Source organism: Atractosteus spatula, chromosome 5 (genome assembly GCF_055471065.1).
Source record: "Atractosteus spatula isolate fAtrSpa1 chromosome 5, fAtrSpa1.hap1, whole genome shotgun sequence".
In the NCBI taxonomy this organism is placed as follows: Eukaryota; Metazoa; Chordata; class Actinopteri; order Semionotiformes; family Lepisosteidae; genus Atractosteus; species Atractosteus spatula.
Window position 1 is genome coordinate 43,275,202 of NC_142710.1, and position 22,585 is coordinate 43,297,786.

Below are 22,585 nucleotides of genomic sequence, written 5' to 3' on the forward strand. Positions count from 1 at the left end.
TTGTTAAACTAGCCAAACAACCTCTGCTGCAGTGGCAACACTCCTGATGTGGAGAGGTCTTTACTCCTCCCAGGCTCCTTGTGACTCAGTTTAATCAATTACTGTCTTCCTTACCGTTACTTTCAATTCTCAGATGCCATGACTAAAGGTCTCCTGTAAAACCTGCTTTTACAGCCTTTGAATTGGCTGAATACTCTGCAGGACAGGGCAGTCATTAGGGTTGGGTTGAGCTTCAAACCTTACAAAGCTTTCTTGTTAACTCCCATGCTTGTTTATGTATGACAGTGATGTGTATGTCTGTTCGGGCAGTGAAGAGACTGGGGAAAGTACAGCGAAAGAACTGATCAAGATCGGAGTCGAGGGTTGCTGCTGGCTGAAGGGTGAAGGAGTAAATCGGTTTCCATTTAGGGAGCAGGACAGGAAATTAAGTCCTCACCCTACTCTGATCAGCAATGTGCGTGACTTACTTTAATAACGCAATGGTAGGGCTGCATGGCAATATGTAGGAGGCCCAAACCCCCAAATTTCAGGCTGTTGTTGTGTCTACCCCCAACGTGTTCTGCAGCAGAGGCTGATTTGAACATGGCAAGGGTCCTGAGCCGGCCCAGGTGAGTGAGGCTGTCTCTGCTGTCACTTCACATCTTCACACGGAGCACCAGTGTCAATTCCTGGAAATGATGACATTCCCTGCATCTCCTGCCCCCCCCCCCTCTCTCTCTCTCTCTCTCTCTCTCTCTCTCTCTCACTCTGGGTCCTCCAACACCCATTTCTCCTGGCAGGCTGCACACATCCTCTGCAGTGTGCTGCAAGCACACTCAGGCTTTGATTTGTTTAAAGTTGGGATGTCTGAGAGGATCGTAGCGCAGAGATGCGCTGAATTCTTCCACTGGGGGATTAAGTGAAGTGTTCGTCTGGCACTCCCGCTCTGGGGAATGGAGCTGGGGCTGTCTGATATTTATGGAGGGGATTGGAACATTGCGGGGAAATTGGCCAGCTGTAGCCAGGAGGGATTGAACAGGACGACTGGATTGTGTTGTATTATTCAGAATCCAGAAGACAGCCTGCAGCCGCGACAGACAAGTGAGTTAGTGCAGAGTTCTGCTTGAAGGATTCATGTACTAGATGCGTTTGTCGAGGGGAGAGCGGATTAGTCCAGTTCTCTTGTTCAAATGAAATAAAGCCAAAGAATAAACGGTATCCTGATTTAGTCAACGGATGAATCTGGTGACATGAGATTCAGACCAGCTGGGTGTTCTCACCAGAAGCTCAGAGCATTTTCTCATTGATTGCACAGAGGTTGGAATTAATTTCTCCTTTTTAGTGTTTGTAACTGACTAGTGCTCTTTCTGCATTAGGGGCTTTTGGTAACAGTAGTGAGTGTAAGACTGGCACCCAGTGTCAATATTGAGCCATACAAGATGCTTGTCAGTCCATACATTGTTTTACAGTATACACCTGCTGTTTAACAGTCCTGGCAAGTGTTGTTGAAATACAAGTGCCGACAGACGCGCCTGCCCCTGTGCATGTAAACGGTGCCCTCTGTAGTAAACTATCCCTTAAAATGCACATTTCTGTTTCCTGTTTCTCCAGGTTCTCTGGCACCTGGACATTTTTCGCAGGAGCTTCCGCCAGTTGACTTCCCACAAGTGCATGGAGGACTCCTGCATCTTCTGTGCTCTCAAGGTACGGTACCCAGTCATGCATCTTGGTCAGTCACTTCACCTGTTCACCGGATTGGCTTAGCCGCTTGTTCGGGCCACACTGGGAGACTGGTGGCCTTGATGTTTGGGCTGTTTTATATGAGGAGCAGCCATTAGATTCTGGTCTGGGCATCTCTTTAAAGCTCTTTCAGCTGCCTGCTTAAATATACTGTATGTAAATGTTTTTCATGTAGCCGATGACAGATGCATCCTATAGCATCTCTCAAGGGGGCTCCTTTGTGCTGAATGATTTGAGACTAATGAGATCCAAAAACTTCTCTCAGCCATTTCCTTCATTTAATATGCGTTTACTTGATATGAGTGTCTCCACCTGAGCAACATATACAGCAATGACAGTTGCCTGTTAACTTCCACAGAAGTTGACTGGCTTTTGCCATGTCTGCCAATGTGGTAAGTCATTATTTTTGATTCTTACTTCTGTATGCGTGTATGCACGCTGCTGTCTGCCCTTGCCAAACTGTCATGAACATAGCCATCCAGAATGTTGAAGTCAAAACATCTGTCATATTAGGGACATGTTAGCAAAGGCTGATCTGTAAAACCAGCTGCGAGTGTTCAGAAGTCTTCTGATAAAGACCAAATTTGGGAAACCAAATTCTAAAAATTAATTCTCAGATGGAATATGTTCCCTGTGTAGTGTCATACGGGGAACCATGAATAATTGCTGATAAAAGTTTTTCAAATTTAATAGTACAGTAATTCCAGCAAATTAACATTCCATAAGCTCTGACACAAAATGGAAATTTTGTTCCTTCCATTTCAAAATAGCTTGAAGTATCAGATTTCAGTGAATTCTTTAGAATATTCTTCCCTGTTACTTTCCTACTTGAACTGGTAAGAGTTTTTTTGTGAGTCTTAGGAACATTAAATTAAATGGCTCAACTCACAAAAGCCTTTCGGCTGGAGATTTTAAAATGTGCCCTTTCCCTGGAATACAGACACATTAGAACAGACACTGTTACGTATGTGGTAGTCATAGTTTAAAAGGCAGCAAGGTTATCCCTCTAAATTCAATTTCCAACTATGAGTAACCGTATTAAAATCTAAAAGCACGCAGTATTACATTTTGAATGACACCATAAGGTCCTAGCAGTTGATTTACCATGAATAAAAATGTTTTCATGGAATTCATTCTCTATTTCAAGATGTTCAGAGTGGATAATGGATGTTTCTCATGTTTTAAGCACTATACAGTTATGAAGTTATAGTGCAGAATCATTCCAGCTGCAGAGCTGTGTTTATCTGTATCGCAGAGTGTTTTCGTACCCTCTGTGCACCACTGCTGCCATCAGTTCTAGTTGCTGCATGTTATACTGAGAACGAGCCCACTGTTCTGATGACTCTGTTGCAATCTTTGTTTTAAATCACAATTAATGCGGCAGTCTTGCCTGTTCTTGTTTGAGCTCTGTCTTTGAAAATGTGATTAAAAAGCATCACTAATCTTGGCAACTCAGCAGGTACAATCAACTTTGCTCAGACCCCCCACAACAAGGTTTTTAAATTCCCAGGACGTGGCTTTCTTGGTGGAGATTAGACTAGGGGAAATGAGACACAGTGCTCAAAGCTGTTTCTCTTGCCCCTTCCAAATTGCTCCCAGCAGCAGCCCTCGTTCTCTCCTTGCAGTCTTAAGAGCTGCACCATTTCTCAGGCTTCGTTAGTGCCCTGGTTACGAAACTGGGCCTCTCTGGGCTTCCAGTTTAATTTGCTCTCTCCGCAGGTCTTGCTCTGGATCTGCTTGTATCCTGCACTCTGTTAGCTGCAAGGCTGAGCATCTGGGCACAGAGCTGCAGCAGTTTTGCTTTACAGTCTGGAGAAAACAGCTTTCCGACAGTCCCAACTGTTAGTGTTTGTCTCCCTTTTCAAGTCTGTTCTACTTTACCTTCTTCAATCTAGCCTCTTTCTCTCTGTTTTGGAGTGTTATTTAAAGAGCCAGTGTGCCCGTGAAGCGTTACATTATTGAAGTCAATGCTATTTTTTAAAATTAAATTCCTTTTGAAAATCCTCCCTGCTGCCCCTGCAGGATGCCACTAGCGAGAGACAGGAAGTATGATTGTGGCCTGCTGAGTGGAGAGTGGTGGGGGGGCTACCCACTCCACTCCACTCCCTGTCCCTCCCATTGGGCTCCACTAAGGGATCATTGAAGGGGGAAGGTGTCTCAGTCACGGCTGTGTGCTCCGGAATAAGATGCTGGGTTCCAGGATCCTCAGAGGATTTCCGAATTTCGTCTCTCACAATAGTCTCCACAAGCACTATTAGTGAAACCTGTCACTATCCATCCGGTATTGGAAAGCCCTTGTTCCTGGTGAGGGAGGAGAGCGTCCTGCGAGCACAGAGCGTAAGCAGTGTGAGCAGAGCAGCAGCTTTCTCCTTGCACAGCTGTTCACAGAGGGGAGATTGTGCTCGATAAAACATCATAAAAGATTAAAATCCTGTACAAAAAGATAGGATAGGGCCTTCAAAGACCCAAATCTCTGTTCATGCACTCAGCTGCAGACGTTCGGGTGGGAGTGTCGGCATGCATGCAGCCTGCTGTACTGATTACAGGCCTGAGAACTGTTAGCCTTCCCACGACGAGAGCCAGATGTGGGGGATAACCAGCACTTTATTTCTTCCATTCTTGAATGTTTTCATTATGTCATGATAGGATTAACCCATCTCCTCTCCCCTTGTTGGCTTTTGAATCTGGGTAGCAGTGATTGATAAACCCTAATGTCTACGTTTTTTATGTTAATATCTGCAGAGTAGTTTCATAATTGAACCAAGACCAAATGTTTGGATTTTAAAGATGGATTTGAGCAGTAAAATAACTAAAGTTTTCAGTCAGGTGTAACACAGAATCCCACTGTGGTCCCATTTTTTTCACATTAGGTCCACACCTGTGGTGCTAATGTCGGTGTGACTCTAGATCTATAGGCTGTTCCCTGGTGCTCTTTTTTTAAGGTGTTTTTTAAAGACCTTTTTTAAGGTTGCCCCACAAAAAAAGGTCTAAAAATCTTGATAATATAGAAACCTTGATCAAAAATTATCAAAACTTCCTGATCAAATGATGGTCATCTGACAGTTGGCATATGTGCATTTATTGTTCCGGTGACAGCAGGTCCACATGTGGCTGTGTCAGTGTGGAAAATAAAAAGATCAGTCTTTTCTTGAAACACCCCTGAGCCAAAAATGCTTCAGGTCTAATTTGCAGACCACATGGGCAGGTACCTGCTGTGACAGCTTTCTTCTGTACTGCCTGTTATAGTGCTGGACAACCACACACCTGTGGTACTGTTACTTTTGATAATTTGCCATGTGGGCAGTAAATCTACAGACATGCTGATAGATTTTTTTTAAAGATTAAATAGTTTAAAAACAGTGATGGATCAGAAAATCACCAAAGGGAATTTTGCAGGGCCCTACATACAGCAATGTGGGTGCACACAAGACATTGATATCTTAAACATGGGTTTACACTTAAACTATACACTAATAGACAAGTCAGTGCCATAAAGAGCTACGCTATAGCTATTTATTCATTTCTGGTTCACACCTTTGTTTGGAAAGTCAGCCTTATCATACCCTAGACCAGGCTGCTAAATACAGATGTTTGCATCCTGTGTCCTGTGTTTGTTTGCAGTTGTAGTTGTTGTTTGTTCTGCTCATTTTAATGTGTCAACACTCTGGAGCTGTGTGCGTTCGGAATATAGAGGGGACTGTTGTTATGACAGACAAACAAGATGGCTTACTTGAAGCACTAGAGCAGCAAAGCAAATAGAAGGCAGTAGTACCAGGGATGTCAAAAGCTTTTCTGCCTATGTTGCTGTTCACACGAGCAAGTGAACAGATGGATATTCTAAACAGACCAGCAGGAAGAATTTAAATTTCCCAACGAGAAACATTGTGAAAGTGTGATAAGCTTTCATTCTGCTTGCTTATGTTGGCCTGTGAAGCTCTGGTCGTGCCATCAGTGCAATCTGCACAGCGTCTGAGGACGGGGCTCTGTGAGTCTGACCTTGCGTCCCCCAGGGTGTGCAGCCGGTGCCTCGTACTGAGTCGCAGACGAGAGCAGTATGAAGCAGCTGACATTTCAGTGCCTTCAGCCTGAAGCTCGGCAGCGATAGGCTGTGCTGTCTGAAGTGTTGTTGCTGGGCTCCAAAGACCAGGCACTATGATGGAATCCATGCTGGTAGACATTAGGGTCCAGGACACAAAGGTAAACCTGTCCAGAGGCACAAGGCACCGCAACAGATAGCTCCGGTCTCCAGTGAAAGTACGAGGGCAGCTGCAGTAAGCCAGATGGAAAGAGCTAACAGCACCCAGCTGTTGATCAAGACATAAAGCTTGAGCTTGAGTTCAATGTGATTTAAAACAATATTGCACCCAAACCCGTAACAACAGAGATGACATTCCAGTACATGCAAGAATCTTGAGTACCTATAGCACACTGGCTCGCAACATATGCCTTTAAAGAGACTTAGTGCATAATAACAAAACAAAAATCTGCAGCATTCTGTAGAAGCCATGATTGGTAAGGGCCAGTGGGAAATTTGGCCAGGACACTGGGGTTACACCCCTACTCTTTTCAAGAAACACCCTGGGATTTTTAATGACCACAGAGAGTCAGGACCTCGGTTTTACGTCTCATACGAAGGACAGCACCTGTTGGGGCATTAGGACCCACATGGACCGCAGGGTGAGCACCCCCTGCTGGCCCCACTAACACCTCTTCCAGCAGCAACCTTAGTTTTTCCCAGGAGGTCTCTCATCCAGGTACTGACCAGGCTCACACCTGTTTAGCTTCAGTGGGTTGCCAGTTGTGAGTTGCAGAGTGATATGGCTGCTGGCAACATAACATCCCTTCATTTAACATCTACACAGTTATCTATATATACTGACACAGTGTAGTGATGAGATGTGACTACATGTTAGTGAAGATCTGGTGTTTTGGCGAAGACGGAGCAAAGCATTGAGTCGAAAGAGCCATATGATTTTAGTGAAGTGAACTTTGCTTTTGGGTGATACATAGCGAGTCTTACTGAATACTTTAGTGCCCAGTGGTGTAAAAGATGATGATTAATGAAAATAGTGAAGAGCAGACTAAGAGCAAAGAATTTAAATGAAGATTTTAGTTAAGACTGCGATTGGGCGACTCGGGATGAGTCTTATGGAGTACTTCAGTGCTTGGTTGTGTTATAATGAATAGTGACTACTGCAGTAATCGTATAAAGATTGAGAGTGGATTGTGAGAAGATCTAGTGACTTTTGTGAGCAGAGCCATGCTGAGCCGAGAAGGGAGCACTGTGGAAGAGCTAGTATCCAGGTGTGGGTCTGAAAAAAGACAGACCACTTAAAACTTGAAAAACTAAAGTAACAGGCTGGCAGGTGGAGTTTATGGTTGTGCATGTGGTGGCGTTGTCACAGATCCAGGAATCCAGCTTGTGATGAGCAGCTCATTGCAGACACCCACTACCCTTTGTGCAGGGTGAAGTGTCCTCTGTGCACAAACGTTTAGATTTATTGAAAATACAGACAGAGAGCAAATGTTCTGGTGTGCACATTTTATATGGCTGGCCTTAGTTGTCTTAGGTAAATGTTTTGGATTCTGTTGTGCTCTTGCTCTTTGGGATTTTTTCCAGATTTCAATCATCTTCATTTTGAATACATGAATAGTACAATAATGAGGACATAGGGTGAGATTTAGCCTGTCTTGGAAAATCCAGATTTACTGTGCAAGATTCTTAATTCTGCAAACATTGGGAGACCCACACCTCTTCTCATGAATCTGGCAGGCTCACTGCATGCAGGCTGAATCAAGGCTTTCCTCTTCAATGGAGAGAATCTCCATAACAGGACTGCAATTTTTAATGAAGTTGCTCTGGCACTGGTGTCTCCTTTCATCATCGTCATGAAGAAGCTGCACTGATACAGATGCTGTGAAAGAGCAGCTCTCAGCACTGCAGGCAGAGCTTGGTTTACCTTCACAGCAGCCACCCTGCAGTCTGCCTGGGGTTTTGTGTTGTTTGGAATCTCTCCTTTCAGGAACCACTGCTTCATCAATAGCTTTTGGCCATCTCTGGACATGAACATAATGGTTTTACAGTGCACTCGGCTATTTATAACAATCATAAACCCCTTATGCTCACAGCTGCCCGTGTGCAGTCTTGTGCAGTTGCTGATCTCCTAAGTGGTTTTCTAGGCTAGACATCTGCTTTTTCTTCAACACACCTTACTATTCACCCTGCCCTGTCCAGCACAGTGTTGAGCTTCCTGGTCTGAACCAGGGGTGGAGAGGTGGCACTGTGGCTAAGGATCTGCGCCTGTGGCTGGAAGGTTGCCGGTTCAAATCCCATGGCTGGCAGAGGAATCCTACTCCGTTGGGCCTCTGAGCAAGGCCGTTAACCCCAGCTGCTCCAGGGGCGCTGTACAATGGCTGACCCTGCGCTCTGACCCCAAGCTTCTCTCCCTGTCTGTGTCTCACGGAGAGCAAGCTGGGGTATGTGAAAAGACTAATTCCTAATGCAAGAAATAGTATATGGCCAATAAAGTGATCTGATCTAAACTGGACACATGCACAGTCCAGTCTTCTGCTGTATGAAATATCCTCCCTGTAAAGTCCTCACAGTCTATCTTGTAATTCATTTTCCTGTTGATTTGCATAATGACTGTTGTTAGCAGTAATATGGAATAAAACTAAACTTTCACATGTACCTCCTGCTTTGAGAAGTTGAGGATTTGAACCAGCTCTTCCTCATTGCCCATTGTGATTCTTCCAAACTTCTACTGTCCCTAGGCTGTTCCTGGGCACTCTCTGTTTAAGGTGCCCCCACAGAAAATGGGTTTCTATGTGGAAAGGGCATAACTAGCTGTGACCAAAACTTGCTGAGGTCACAGTTGCTTGGATGGTGTAAAAAAAACTCCCAGCAATTTACTGTTCCAGTAGCACCAGCTCCACATGCCCAATCTACTGTGCCAGTGTGGAAAGAGTAATGATTGGTCCTTCGCTGAACACCTCTGAACCGAGACTGCATCAGGTCTGATTAATGAGCCGTTAGGGCAGGTGCCTGCTGTGACAGCTTACAGACTGCCTTTATGCAGGGTGTCCAGTCCTGGTTCTGGAGGGCCAGTGCGACTGTGAGGTTTTTCTTTTCCAACACAGCTCTTAAAGATCTAAACCAGCTTGTTACTGGCTTAACTAGACCAGGTGCTGCTGCCTTAACAAGGTTTGGAAAATGTGCAGCAACAGCATCCCTGCAGGATTAGGACTAGACAGCACTGTCACACTGTAAATGGCACATGACCTCCACTACATTCTCTTTACCACTGGGAATGTAGTGAATGTAGGACACCTATACGCCTGCTCAAAGTGCACTTCTTCAAATGCATTCTTTGTGTCTTTTTATAACACAAAAAAATCAAAATTAGAAAAATAAAAAGTGGATTTCACACAACCCTACAGGTGCCCCGGTGTGCACAAGATAAGGATTTATTAAATCAGTGTTTCTGTTTAGCATTGTATCCACACTTGACACTAAAAGACATTCTTCAAGTGCATTTAGTCTTTTCCCCAGGACTCATTAGCCATTAATATTGATTTATACACCATATCTGTATTTATAAATAGTGTGATGTGCAGACAGATGGAGATATATAGAAGTACAGGGGAATTAATTCAATGAAGCCCTTGAGGGAGCTGTTACCACAGTCTGTTTATAATCTCTGTTTAACTGTCTCTGACTGGTGGGCTGCTCCTCTGTGGACACACAGCTGTATCTGTTAGCCAGTTCTGCAGGCAAGGTGAAGGGGGGCTGAATTGTGCCGAGTCTCCAGAATCACGAGTTATCAAAGACAGCCGGAGCCTTGATCTCTTGCCCAGGGCTAATGGAAGCTCCATTTAAATGGTTGCAAGGCTCATCTAATTGTACCTTGAGCAGTAATATATTATTGAAGACAGCATCCATAACCCTAACTCCGCAGCTGTGTTATATAAGGCAGAGAGCCATCAGTCTGATTGACTTCAGGTTTATATAAAGCCATCAAGCCAAAGAGCACAAAACTGTTTTAGCTCTATAGATCCTTCTAGACATACACCAGTGTGCATTTAAAAACCCTGCTGGTTTTTGAGTTCAAGGGGGGTAAAGGCATTTTTTCAATGAACCATTATAAAATAAATGCCTCTAGGCAAGGGGGAGGTTTGTTGGTTAGATCAAATATTAAACTTCAAGTTACTATGTTTCTAGGGAGAGATTAGAACTAGTGATGTCTTACCACTTGTCTCCTACAGTAGGTCAGTGGTTCTCGGTCATGGTCCTGGAGAACTCCAGTATCCGGTCGTTTTGGTACAAACCAGTCCCTTATTCAACAGGAACAAATAAAGCTTTATTCTATGCTGAAAGGAAAAGAGACGCAACATTTCGGCTGTCACACCTGAAAAAGGCTCCACAGCCGAAACGGAAAAGAGACGCCTTTTTTTTCAGCATGGAATAAACCTTTACAACCTACTTGTACCTTATTCAACCGTGCTAACTGAGGTCTATATCACATTTTTTACAGTCCTTGTTTTCAAAAACAAGTGCCTTATTACTCACCACTTCAGTACACAGAACTGTATGTACCCTATTTTTTCCCTTCTTTCTAATGAAACAACTCTTATTTGTTGATCAATTGGTGGTGAATGGACACAGGTGGGAATGACACTGCGTCAGACAGCTCCCACAGTGAGGCAGGGCCTTTCCTTCTGCTCAAGCCCAATTCGTCGTATTTCTCTGTTTTATTGGCACACTTGAATGAGGACAGTCCTGAAACTACCTGGCAGTGGGTTCACATCAATTACAAATCTCATTAGGATTTTTAAGAGCTGAAAGTAAAATTAAAAAAACAAAAGATTTCAAATAGAAAATTGAAATAAATTATGATTTCTAGGTAGCTTGACTGGAGCAAAACCACACGTCACAGGCGTTATCCAGGATTGAGAACCACTGCACTGGGGGATTTTTGAAACGAAGGTGTGAGTGATGAAAAAAAAAGGCTAAGCAAGCAGAACAGTAGGACCATAAACCAACAGACAGAGAAGTTGGCAGTTCCAGGTTTGAGAATAACTGACTTAGGTGATTAGAGCTAAAATGGAGATAAGCCAATTTACTGGGGGTACCAGACCCACCAGGACCTTGTCTAATACCCAGGTGAGTTCTTACAACCAGCATGACTGCAGTTAGAGGAGATGCTGGCTCAACTTCATCATCAAGTTCACTAACATGTTTTAGCAGGAACAGACCAAACAAGTACATAACTCATTGATTGCTGACTCTGTCTAGATCTCATCATACGTGAAGGGTTAGTACAATGATTAATTGCGGATCTTGCAGTAATCTCTAATAAAGCAGCAGATTATTGTATCTGAATGGTTTTGTTTGTGCGTAGTGATTAGGTCCCCCTGCACTCTTGGTTAAAAGGAAACAGGTACACCTTCTACATGCCGACCTGAGTGTTGTATTTGCTTCTCTTCCAGATCTCGGCCTGGTTGGTTGGGGCTGGCAGCATGTTGTGTCCAAGAGACTGTGGTCTGTGTGCCTTCTGTGTGTGAGGAGCTGCGTGCTGTGGGCTCTGTGCATGATGGATGTGTTTTGTGCATTGTTTCAGAGCATCTTCGCGCAGTTCCAGTTCAGCAGTGAGAAGGTGCTGCCATCCGATGCCCTGCGCAGCGCTCTAGCCAAGACCTTCCAAGATGAACAGCGCTTTCAGCTGGGCATCATGGATGACGCCGCCGAGTGCTTCGTAAGCTCCCCTTCTCCTCCTCTCCCCTCGGGTCCGTGGCACAGCTTAAAACTCGACACACCTGGAGTTCTGCCATCCCTCCCACACTGCTGTTGCTACTGTCTAGGGAGCAACGAAATGCTGACTGCCTTCCGGCAGTTATTTTTTTCCACTAGTTTGCAGCTCTTCTACGCTGTCTTACATGACAGAATATAAAGTACCTTAGCACACGTCCCATGTTGTTCTTCTGTTATATTCCATGTTGCAGAATAATACATTCAGAAGCATACTTTTTATGTGAATTACAGGTAAGCCAAATCCCTTGGGCTTTGAGTAGCATGGCAAGTGAGGATAGCAGGGACTCTGAATATCACTTCTGCTGTGCCCTGCAGCACGGGTTTGCAAAATGCTGGGGCAGACGCTGTGTCTGAGAGACGCTGGTCTCTCTGACTGCAGTTTTCCAAATGCAGCCTGGGCTGCTATAGCAAATGGGACAGGATGGTAATTGGATGTTAGCACTACATGTATACTAGGCTTCTTTGAGACAAAGAAGCAAGCTTAAAGATCTTTTTAGGTCTAGGGAGCAGTTACACTCCAACCACCCTGCTGTTAATTCTTGAGCTCAGTTGGGATATGCTGGCATGGCTGTCTAGAGGGCCATGCTGATGTTTCAGAGGAGGAGGGTGAGTGTCGAGCCAGGGATCCCACAGTACGGTAACCTAGCACCTTGAGCTCTACCACCTGTGACCTCTACCAACTTGAACCCTGGGGACACACTTCTCGGTGTTTCACGTCTGTGGCTGGGGGCCACCACTTTATCATTTTTAATCACACCCCCTTTGAGATTTGTGGTTCAGAGTTGAAACCACACACACCCTCTTCGTGTGTCAGACTGATCTGCAGCTCAGGAGACTTTCAAGTTAAGGACCAGTTCTTTTGGTAGCTTTCCTTTTCAGTTCACACATTAATGTCTCAGCCTTTAGGGGGGATTTTTTATTTTTTGACTAGCTCATTTATTAACCACAGGAGAGCTTTGAGATTCAGGCTTGTTCTAATTTCAGATCCCCACTCCATGCTCTGCCTCCCCATAGTACCCTAGAGCAAGGCAGCTGCAGATGTAGCTGGGCATTAACACTGTTCTGTGCAGTGTAACACTCCTCCAAAATGGAGTATTTTTTTAGCTTTGGAGTGCCAGTGGCTGAGGCAGCTGTTGAGAATATGGGGCATCCCCAGTGGTGTCAGGTAGTTTGATGACGTTCTTCCTGTAAATGAGCACAGGCCTGAAATACTCCACTGTCTCCAGCCTGGGGGTTTGGGAATCCATCCATGTCTGCAGTCTCTGCGACAGGGCTGAGTTCATTACCTTATTTCACCTGTGTTTCTGGGTCACCATTGCTCAGTTACTGTCTGATTCACTCGGAATGCACAGCACACACAGGGTTCAAAGGGGGCGAAGGAGGGGGGGATGAAGCTTCTATGAGCCACAGGTTTTTGCAGCTCACATGTGCTTTGGGGGAAGGTGTAAATGAAATTTATGGCAGGACTCAGTAGCAAGATTTTGTTCTTTTACACTTGTTCTGTGAAGGTAGAAAAATCAAATCTGTCTTAATCAGAAAGATGTGAATGGTGACAACGAAAAATGAATTCCTTGTAGCTGTGTCCCCACTTGGTAGACAGCCATGTCATCTACTGTGGATGTTCTTGGGGACTGTTTCCTGCAGGAGAACATCCTGATGCGGATTCACTTCCACATTGCAGACGAGACGAAGGAAGACATCTGTACCGCCAAGCACTGCATCCCCCACCAGAAGTTCGCCATGACTCTGTTTGAGCAGGTGAGACAGCAGGGTTAAAGACACGGGTCTTTTGCATCACACAGTTCCTGACACAGATGCTTAAGCAAAACACAGATTTTATACCACGGATGTGTAATGTGGGAGAATCAGAACATTCCATTATACTTGTGAGATATAATTTCATTGTTTACAGGGTCCCACCCATCCAAAGAATGTGTGTTCCCTTCTATTTTTTACAAAGTATTTAATAGAAGGTTGTATAATGAAATTGTGTGTAGTATATTTTAAGGGAATTAACCCTTAAATTAACTGGATGTGCAGACAATACTCCCAGTGACATTGTGGTCAACAGACATATCTGCCCTTGGGAAGCCCCAGCGCTTTAGGTGGGTTCTTTTCTGAGTCCCCTGGCTTAAGCAGTGTCACCAGGAAAGTGCATGAGCCACAATCCTGTTGGCCAGCAGCATGAACACTCCTGTTACCACCCCCTTCAGTTCAGTGGATGTTATGTCTGAAATTTGGCCAAGTGACTTGACCTTCCTTTTTTTGAAGCTCTGTAATTACCTTCCAGGAGAGGTGGTGGAGCCTGTGAACTGGCTCAAGAGCTGCCGGCGACATAGAGGAAGGAGAAGCTCTGATCTGGTTAAGCGGGGTGTTGAGAAATTCAGTCGATTGTCATTAAAAAACGGGGACTGCTGTGCAGTCTGGCTGCTCACTCGCGCTGCTGTAGTCAGGAGAGCCCGGGTTGATGCCTATGCAGTCCCCAGGGGGCAGAACATTTCAGCTGCCAAGTAACCACTGGGTTACTGCTCACCAATGGGTTCCCCTTCCATACCCTTGTGTCACAATTTAGCTCTCACCAGTCACACAAGAGAGCAATTAAAATATGCTTCTGTTCATGACCATGGTACTGCAGTAAATCCCTCTTGCTCATTTCTGCTGACTAAGTATGAGTTTTGAGGACCTCCTGTGCTTGTTTTCTCCTCCCAGTGTGTCTGTAACAGCTGTGGTGCCACATCGGACCCCCTGCCCTTCATCCAGATGGTTCACTATATCTCCACGACCTCCCTGTGGTGAGTGGCACAGATGATGGGCACGACTTCCGCAGGTTTTGCTCACTAAAAAGACCTCCGTGTGCAACTACTTTTACATGCCGGTATATTAAAACTCTCTCCTAAAATGTCAGCGACAAAGTATTTCTGCTGTGCCCTCAGTGCAGGCAGTGTAGGTTATTTGTCCCATCCAGACTGTTTGATAGTAAGTAGATAATTTATTCCTGAATTCTAGTTCTAATTCATCCAGCTGTTTCCTGGAAGAGGCCAGTTTGTCAGCTTTGACAGCTTTGTCTGATTCACCCTTTGAGTGAAGTGCCTCCTGATCACAGTTTCAAATGCACTACCACGTAGAGAAAAAGTTAAATAAAATGAAAGATACACTAGTAGAATCCTGGATTGTTAGTTGTTGTTAGTGAGCTCTGTTAATGATGACAACCCCCCGCGCTTCCATGAGGAATGAGGGTCTCCGCATACAGAGGTGCGTCCACCTGACAGACCCCTTTGTGTGACCTGCTGCGAAATTCCACAGTGCCCAGCAGGAGGAATCACACCCCTCACTGAAAACACTGCAAATTCCACAGTTCCCAGCAGGAGGGATCACAATTCCACAGCGCTCAGCAGGAGCAATCACAGCCCTCACTGATGACACTATGAATTCGACAGTGCCCAGCAGGAGGGATCACAATTCCACAGTGCCCAGCAGGAGGATCACAACCCTCACTGACAACACTGCAAATTCCACAGTGCCCAGCAGGAGGGATCACAATTCCACAGTGCCCAGCAGGAGGATCACAACCCTCACTGACGACACTGCAAATTCCACAGTGCCCAGCAGGAGGGATCACACCTCTCACTTCCGACTGCAAATTCCACAGTGCCCAGCAGGAGGGATCACAATTCCACAGTGCCCTGCAGGAGGGATCACAGCCCTCACTGATGACACCTGCGAATTCCACAGTCCCCAGCAGGAGGGATCACAGCTCTCATTGACGACACTGCAAATTCCACAGTTCCCAGCAGGAGGGATCACAATTCCACAGCGCTCAGCAGGAGGGATCACAGCCCTCACCAATGATACTGTGAATTCGACAGTGCCCAGCAGGAGGGATCACAATTCCACAGTACCCAGCAGGAGGATCACAACCCTCACTGACGCCACTGCAAATTCCACAGTGCCCAGCATTAGGGATCACAATTCCACAGTGCCCTGCAGGAGGGATCACAGCCCTCACTGATGACATCTGCAAATTCCACAGTGCCCAGCAGAAGGGATCACAATTCCACAGTGCCCTGCAGGAGGGATCACAATTCCACAGTGCTCAGCAGGAGGAATCACAATTCCACAGTGCCCAGCAGGAGGGATCACACCCCTCACTGCCGACTCTGTTGTGCTTAGTGAACTAGTTAAAAATACAGGTGCTGCAAAATAGGTGAAGTGGCAAACAGTGACTGCCACAAGAGAAATCATGGAGTGGGCAGACTGTGAAATTTAGACCATGAAATTTAACTTCGAGAAGTGCTGAAAGATCCACATTAATAGGAATGCACAACATACACATCACATGGTAATTTTAAGTTACAGGAAGCTGCACATAAGGGTTGATGGTGCTTATGCTAATTCATCTATGTATGTATCTATGTATCTGTGGGGAACCAATTAAGAAAGTAAACAATGCGTGGGTGTATAGCAAACGTGTGAAAATTAAATTGAGGGAAGTTATGCTTAGGGTTTACAATGCAGTAATAAGACCTCTCTGAATATTGTATTTTGTTTTGGTCACCGTACCACAAAATAATTTATAGCTTTAGATGTTCAAAGAAGAGCAACAAGAATGATTCATGCTCTCAGGGGACTGTCATTTACAGACAGGTTAAGGGAGACAAAGCTCTTCAATCTAGATCAGAGGAGATTGAGAGGAAATCCGATCCCAGTATATGGCACCTTAAGGGATAAAGATAACCTAGGGGTCTATTTCTCATTCATTAGCACAATAAAGACAGAAGGTCGCAGTTGAAAACCCGCAGAGATTTCATTTAGGATGGAGAATAGCAAATACTACTTTACACAAAGAGTTTTGGGGGTTTGGAACCAGTTTCCCAGGCAGTCGGTTGAGGCTCAAACCCTGGGATCTTTTTAGAAATGGCAGGATTAAAATTAAAATTCACTAGACTACCAAATGAGCAAGATGGGTCAAATGGCCTCCTCTTGTTTGCAGACTGTTGATGTGATCTTAAAGGTTACTTTATACCGGGTAAGATATATAAATAAAATTCACTGTTTCTCTGTCAGCACACATTCTTCATGCTGCACTTGACTGATCATGAGTGCTGGAAAGGAGGTGACTGCGTGTTTCCTTGCGTCCTCCTAATGCACAGACAGCTGCTCCAGCAGCAGCCCTGTGAGGGTGCTGAGCTGCTGCTGTCCCAGAGAATCAGCTCCTCGCTCTGGACCAGCCATGCATCCAGTGCCAAGAGCGAGATATTATCTAACAGCTCAGGCTAATTCTCATTTGGACACAGAACTGCCACGGGCTCTTTGCATGCAGAGAGCACATCTAGAGGACACGATGAAGTAAGAAACCGCAGAAAGAACATTATTTTTCTATGGATTGGATAAACTCCTTAGAGTACCTATGGATGTTAACTAACTGGCACAAGAATTTATTGGCACCCTCTGTATATCACTGTATCCAAAGACACTGACATTTTTAACAGAGACAGAGCGATAAATCGAAAATATGGATTGCAAGCTATATAATACACTAGGTATAAGTGAAAATGCTGCGGCATGGCTGCAGCCCATTTATCTGTAATTGCACACTTCTGTTCTAATATAATTCTTTATGTCATCTGTAATTTGTTGATTCCTTTTCAGATGCCTTAACAGCCACTGGTTGACTGACTTAACCTTTGGGACAAGATTAGAGTTCCTGAGGCAGTCAAGCCAGTCTCCATGTGTACAGGGCTCCCATTGTCTCAATCATAAGAAGCATTTCCATAAATAATCTGTTCAACAAGTCTGCCTTAATGTGACTTATGTAAAATCCCCAGTTTAGGAGTTTTCAAATCCTCTGTGCTGCATAATACAGATTCATTTTCCGTTATATCAGACGTGTGGCACATGGTGTCATCCAGCAATTCTTGGAATGTAGCAGCATATTTGATGTCTTAAGGCACCAGAGCTGATCTATAAATACACACTGCTATGGGTTCAGAGGCAGGAGTTACAGCTATCATGAGGCCTGTCAGTCTCTGGAGGGACAATTCTGAAGCCCCTTCTAATGTTTGTGACTCTTCATGGGGAAGAGGGGCAACAATATAGTACAGTGTTTTTGTAAAAAATCAGGCTCTAGAGACAAATAGCTCATTGGAAAAACCTAGCCCATGACTAGCGAAGCAGTCTCTGATGATGCTAAACATACCGATGTGCAAGGTGTGCAAAGATGCTGAAAGCAATACAGATGTCACGCTGAGGATAGAGTGCTTCATGAGCTGCAGGTACCAGTGTGGTCTCTCGGGGCCAGCACTGCAGCAGAGTCTGAGCCACAGCTCTCCTCTACCTGCAGTGCTTCCTGATCTGGCCTTAAAACGATTGAGTTACTGTAGTAATTAAGATCAGAGTACCAGTCCAGAGCTGCTGCACTAAAAATATGCAGTTTATTGTTCATAGTGACGTGGACTCTAAGGGCTGTATTGAAATGTGCTGATCTGAGTAAGCATTACATTACATGAAGGAACAAGTAATAGGTTTATTCCATGCTGAAATGAGAAGAAAGAAAACACAACATTTCGGCCGTGGGGCCTTCTTCAGGTGTCATGAATTTCACCTCTTGTTCACGGAGCAGACTTTGTTACCGCTAATAGATTGTGTACTCTCTGCATGTGCCGATTGCACCAGTAGAGCTGGCAAACTTCTGTGAGGTTTGGTATCGCTGCCCGTTTCCAACCCTCTGCCTCTTGTTGCGTCTGTATGCTGCAGTAACCAGGCCATCCGGATGTTGGAGTGCCGGGAGAAGCCCACTCCCGACATGTTTGGAGAACTGCTCCGCAACGCCAGCACGATGGGGGACCTCCGGAACTGCCCGGTGAGTGGCGAGCAGTGAGCCGTGGTGTGAAACTGGTATTTCCGAAATTCAGTACAAAACTTTGTCAATCTGGACCCTTCTCAGGCTCCAGGCGTGTGTACGTCAGTAATCTGTTTTGTGGAGCATCAGATGATGCACTTCAGTGTCTCTTTTCAGTGTGTGGCCTTATGTATGAGCAAGATTACATTTCTAAAGGAAGAAGAGTTTGTTAAAAATGTAATTTGCTGCCGGCAGATATGAATGCCAAGAGTTGGCTCAACATCACAAATTTCAGATTTTCATCTCCAGTTGAAAGCTAGATGATAGGCAGGTGAATTGTGGTTTCAGCTCATTATTGCAGGAACGCTCACAGCCTCTCTGTGAGTTGTTTCCAGTGACACCCTGTTTGTAACAGCAGTGCTGTTGCCGAGGTCAGGTTGCCAGAACACGACATGACAGCACTGCTGCCAGCAGCCTGTTGTTGTGACAGAGGTGGTGAAGCTAGCAGGCCATCAGCTCACCATCTGCTGTTTGAGTGTGTTCACAGTGCACCGTGTCTTGTGAGCAGGTGTGGAGCCGCTGCCCTCGTGAGTCTACACTAGCATATTTATGTGCTGAGAATGCCGGTAAAGGTGCACTTAGTACAGCTCCACAGCTCAGGGGGAATATTAAGTGTTTCACTCTGAGAAAATAAGCTATTGTATGTCATGGGCTTTAAGAACAGGGGCTAGCAGCCTGGGAACTTGGCTGCATAATGGCGGCTGTGAGGATCTACATTCCCAGCACCACAGTCCAGCTTAATACTGCTGCCTCACAGCTTAGGTGGCACGGCGAAAACATCCCCTGTCCTGTAAGCTGGGTTGCCAGAGCCGACCGGGAAGATGGCCCACATCATCAACTTGGAATGGCAGCTAGCCTGATGAACTGGAGCAGTTCAGTATCAATGATTGCAGGCAGATGCAACGAAAAGCAGGTCTCTGGCTGAATCCCATGGTACTTTATCCCAGTATTGCAAATTTGCCAAAGAAATTGACACAATAGAGTCATATACAGTATATATATAGTGAAGACTGGACACTCCTGTTGTATCATATAAAATAGTTTCTTTAAGTAAGATAACCCATATCCTTTAAATGCAGGGCCAGTGCTCTTTTAGCATGTGCTTAAGGTAATATTTTCTCTGAACTGAGCTTCTTTTTTTTCCTGCTCTTACTATTGAGTCTGCAATGTGCTGTGACAGCCTTCACCCATCTCTGTTTACAGAAACTGCTGAGAATTCACCTTCCCTTCCATGTCGGAGCTTTTCGGAAGGCCTCATTCTGTGCCAGTGTAACTCTGTCCAGTTCTGTGAAGAGACTAGAGAGTTTTTCTCTCTAATGAAGGTCACAGCGGCAGTTATGCTGAGCTTTTGTTTTGCTGCCTTCCTTCTCCTTGCCAAGCTGTCCCCTGATGGGAGAGTGACTGGAAGGAAAGCTCCAGAAGGATTTTTGTGGCCCCGCTCGTAGTACCTCAGGTCTGAATCCTCACAGTCTCACTGAACAAGCCCATTGGGTGGCTGTTATGTAACTGTGAGATGGTGCAGCACTCTGCAGATTCTCTATGCAGGCTGTCACTGCTGGGGATTAATTGCTCTCTGTCGGCTCCAGCTGTTGGCGCTGAGAGTTGGCATTGCTTGACTGTGCTCTGGGAGCCACGCTGACATGTTCTTGATTCTGAATCAGTGCAGCCTGTACCCATCACACAGCACAGGGGCAAGCAAGGAGTGGCGTAATGTGAGAGATTCTTGGAAGGGTAGTGAGTGAGCATTTAGGTAGAAGTGCATGATGGGAAGCAAGGTCAGTCTTCTACCCATGTAGCGATGGGAGACCAGGGACCCAATTCTGTCAGGGCAAAGTATGACTGTTTCAGTTTTTTTATTTTAACCTTTCTTTAAGACTATATACTTCAAGGGGGAAAGGAGTCATTGAGGCTTCTACTGCACTTTTATCTGCTCCCTGTTAACAAACAGTCTTTCTCTTGTGGTCATGTGGGCTGAAGACAACTTCTGCCTCATTTATTGTGGCTCATCTGACCCTGACATTTACCAGGCTGTCAGGATAAGGCTTTCTTTTGAAAATTGCTCATTAATAAGCAGATTTACTTCACGTGCACAAGGGAAATACATGTAGCAAATCAGAATTCTTTGAGTGAGTCATCATTATTTAAAGACAGATCAGAGAGAGCATTTGTTGTAAAAGGGGGGAGGATTGGAGTAACTGTATTGGTGCAGATATCGGCTGGATATAGAGGTGAAAGGATGCCCACGCACTCCCTCACCTAGGGAAGTGTTCTGTTCCTCATGTCTTCATGTAGCCGGAGTTGTACGCTGAGATTGACACAAGTCAGAAATGACCCTTTCTTAGCCATTGCATTAACACATCAATTACCAGTCACGTTATTTCTGAACAGAAACATTTTGCTTAGTGAAACTATAGAAATTCTATATATACAGTTTCAAGAAAAAGTTTGTGAATCCTTTGGAATTACCTGTCACAATAACAGACAAACTCCATCTGCTTAAACTAATAACACACAAACAATTGTACTTCTTCTTTGTCAGTACTGAACACATCGTTTAAACATTCACAGTCTAGGTTGGAAAAAGTATGTGAACCTCTAGGCTAATGACTTCACCAAAAGCTAATTGGAGTCAGGTGTTCCAGTCAATGAGATTGGAGGTGTGGGTTGGAGGTGCCCTGCCCTATAAAAAAGGCACACAAAGGGTGGTTACTGACAGAGTCAGCTGTTCTCAAGAAAGAGCTGTTCATGTGAACCATGCCACAATCTAAATAAATATCAGAGGACCTTAGAAGAAGACTTGCAGAGATGCATTAAGATGGGAAAGGCTACAAAAGCATTTCTAAAGGCCTGGGTGTTCATCAGTCCACAGGAAGACAAATTGTCTACAAATGGAAGAAATTCATACTGTAGCTACTCTCCCTAGGAGTGGGTGTCCTGCAAAGATCATGGCAAGAGCACAGTGTGCAATGCTGAAGGAGGTGGAAAAGAACCCTAAGGTAATAGCAAAGGACCTGCAGAAATCTCTTGAACTTGCCAAAGTCTCTGTTCATGTGCCCACTATAGGAAAAACACTGAACAAGAATGGTGTTAATGGAAGGACACCACGGAGGAAACCACTGCTCTCCAAAAAAAACATTGCTGCATGTTTTAAGTTTGCAAAAGACCACCTTGATGTTCCACAGTGCTTCTGGGACAGTGTACTGTGAAGCGATGAGGCAAAAGTTGAACTCTTTGGCAGAAGCGCGCAATGCTATGTTTGGAGAAAAAAAAGCACTGCAAACTGTTGTAACAGACAAATAAGTGCTGGACCCCGAGATGACGTTTAAACAACTGAATTTATTGCATGCAAGGAAAAATAAGACCAAAGTATTGTTCGAAATATAGATACAAAAGTTCCAGTTTATATAGCAAATTTCAGCCGCTTCTGATGCAAATTGTTACCATGGTAATGGGGGGGGGCACCTGTGTTTGGACATTCCCAAGACCTTGAACACTTTTAATAGTCGGTTTTATCTTTCCTTAGTTAGGGGGTCTCTAGCTTGCACTTGGAATTTCATATAAATTAACTCCCATCCCTGCCATAACTCAAAGGTGCTTAAGCATGGAATGTCTTGTGTCACACGAAGTCTTTGTGCAGAAAGAAATCAGTTAACCCCTTTTTCACATCTTATATCTTTCTTCAATCCTCCGTTAGAAAATATGGCATACGTCAGTGCTGCCTGTTTTCTACACAAACAATGTGTGGGCAGATCTTTCCTTTTTAGGAGTATAGGCATGCATTACCATGACATTGTGAGTTCCAAGGTTACGACAAGATGTGATTAATGTCTTAGTACATTAGCAGGGATGATTACAATTATACATATAAGCAATACTAACCCTACAAATAGATATTGTAACAAAGTTCCACCCCAGGACCCAAAAACAGACCTCAGCCATATGGATATCTATCATCATGATCTCAGTATAACAATATAGACCCAACTCTGATTTTTATTTGTGGCTGATAGATATGACAGCACCAGGAATGTATTGATACCATATTCCCCAATATCAGAGTAATGCTCCTCAGGGCTAACAAGCACACTGTTGGCCCACCTTAGGAAGCCTCAGACACAGAAACAGTAACAACATCATTCTTTCTGTTCACTCAGTCT

At 44.8% G+C, this 22,585-nt stretch overlaps 1 protein-coding gene across 6 annotated transcripts in view; it reads left to right on the forward strand.

Annotated features, from left to right (window-relative positions):
* usp54a (ubiquitin specific peptidase 54a) overlaps positions 1–22,585 on the forward strand; it is a 105,498-nt gene that overhangs the window by 53,691 nt on the left and 29,222 nt on the right. For all 6 annotated transcript variants that reach the window (XM_088915546.1, XM_088915548.1, XM_088915545.1 and 3 more), the window contains exons 3-7: positions 1,591–1,683; positions 11,340–11,474; positions 13,175–13,288; positions 14,240–14,322; positions 18,284–18,389. In XM_088915546.1, coding sequence (XP_088771672.1) covers positions 1,591–1,683; positions 11,340–11,474; positions 13,175–13,288; positions 14,240–14,322; positions 18,284–18,389 — 531 coding nt within the window. The remainder of the gene's footprint in view (positions 1–1,590; positions 1,684–11,339; positions 11,475–13,174; positions 13,289–14,239; positions 14,323–18,283; positions 18,390–22,585) is intronic.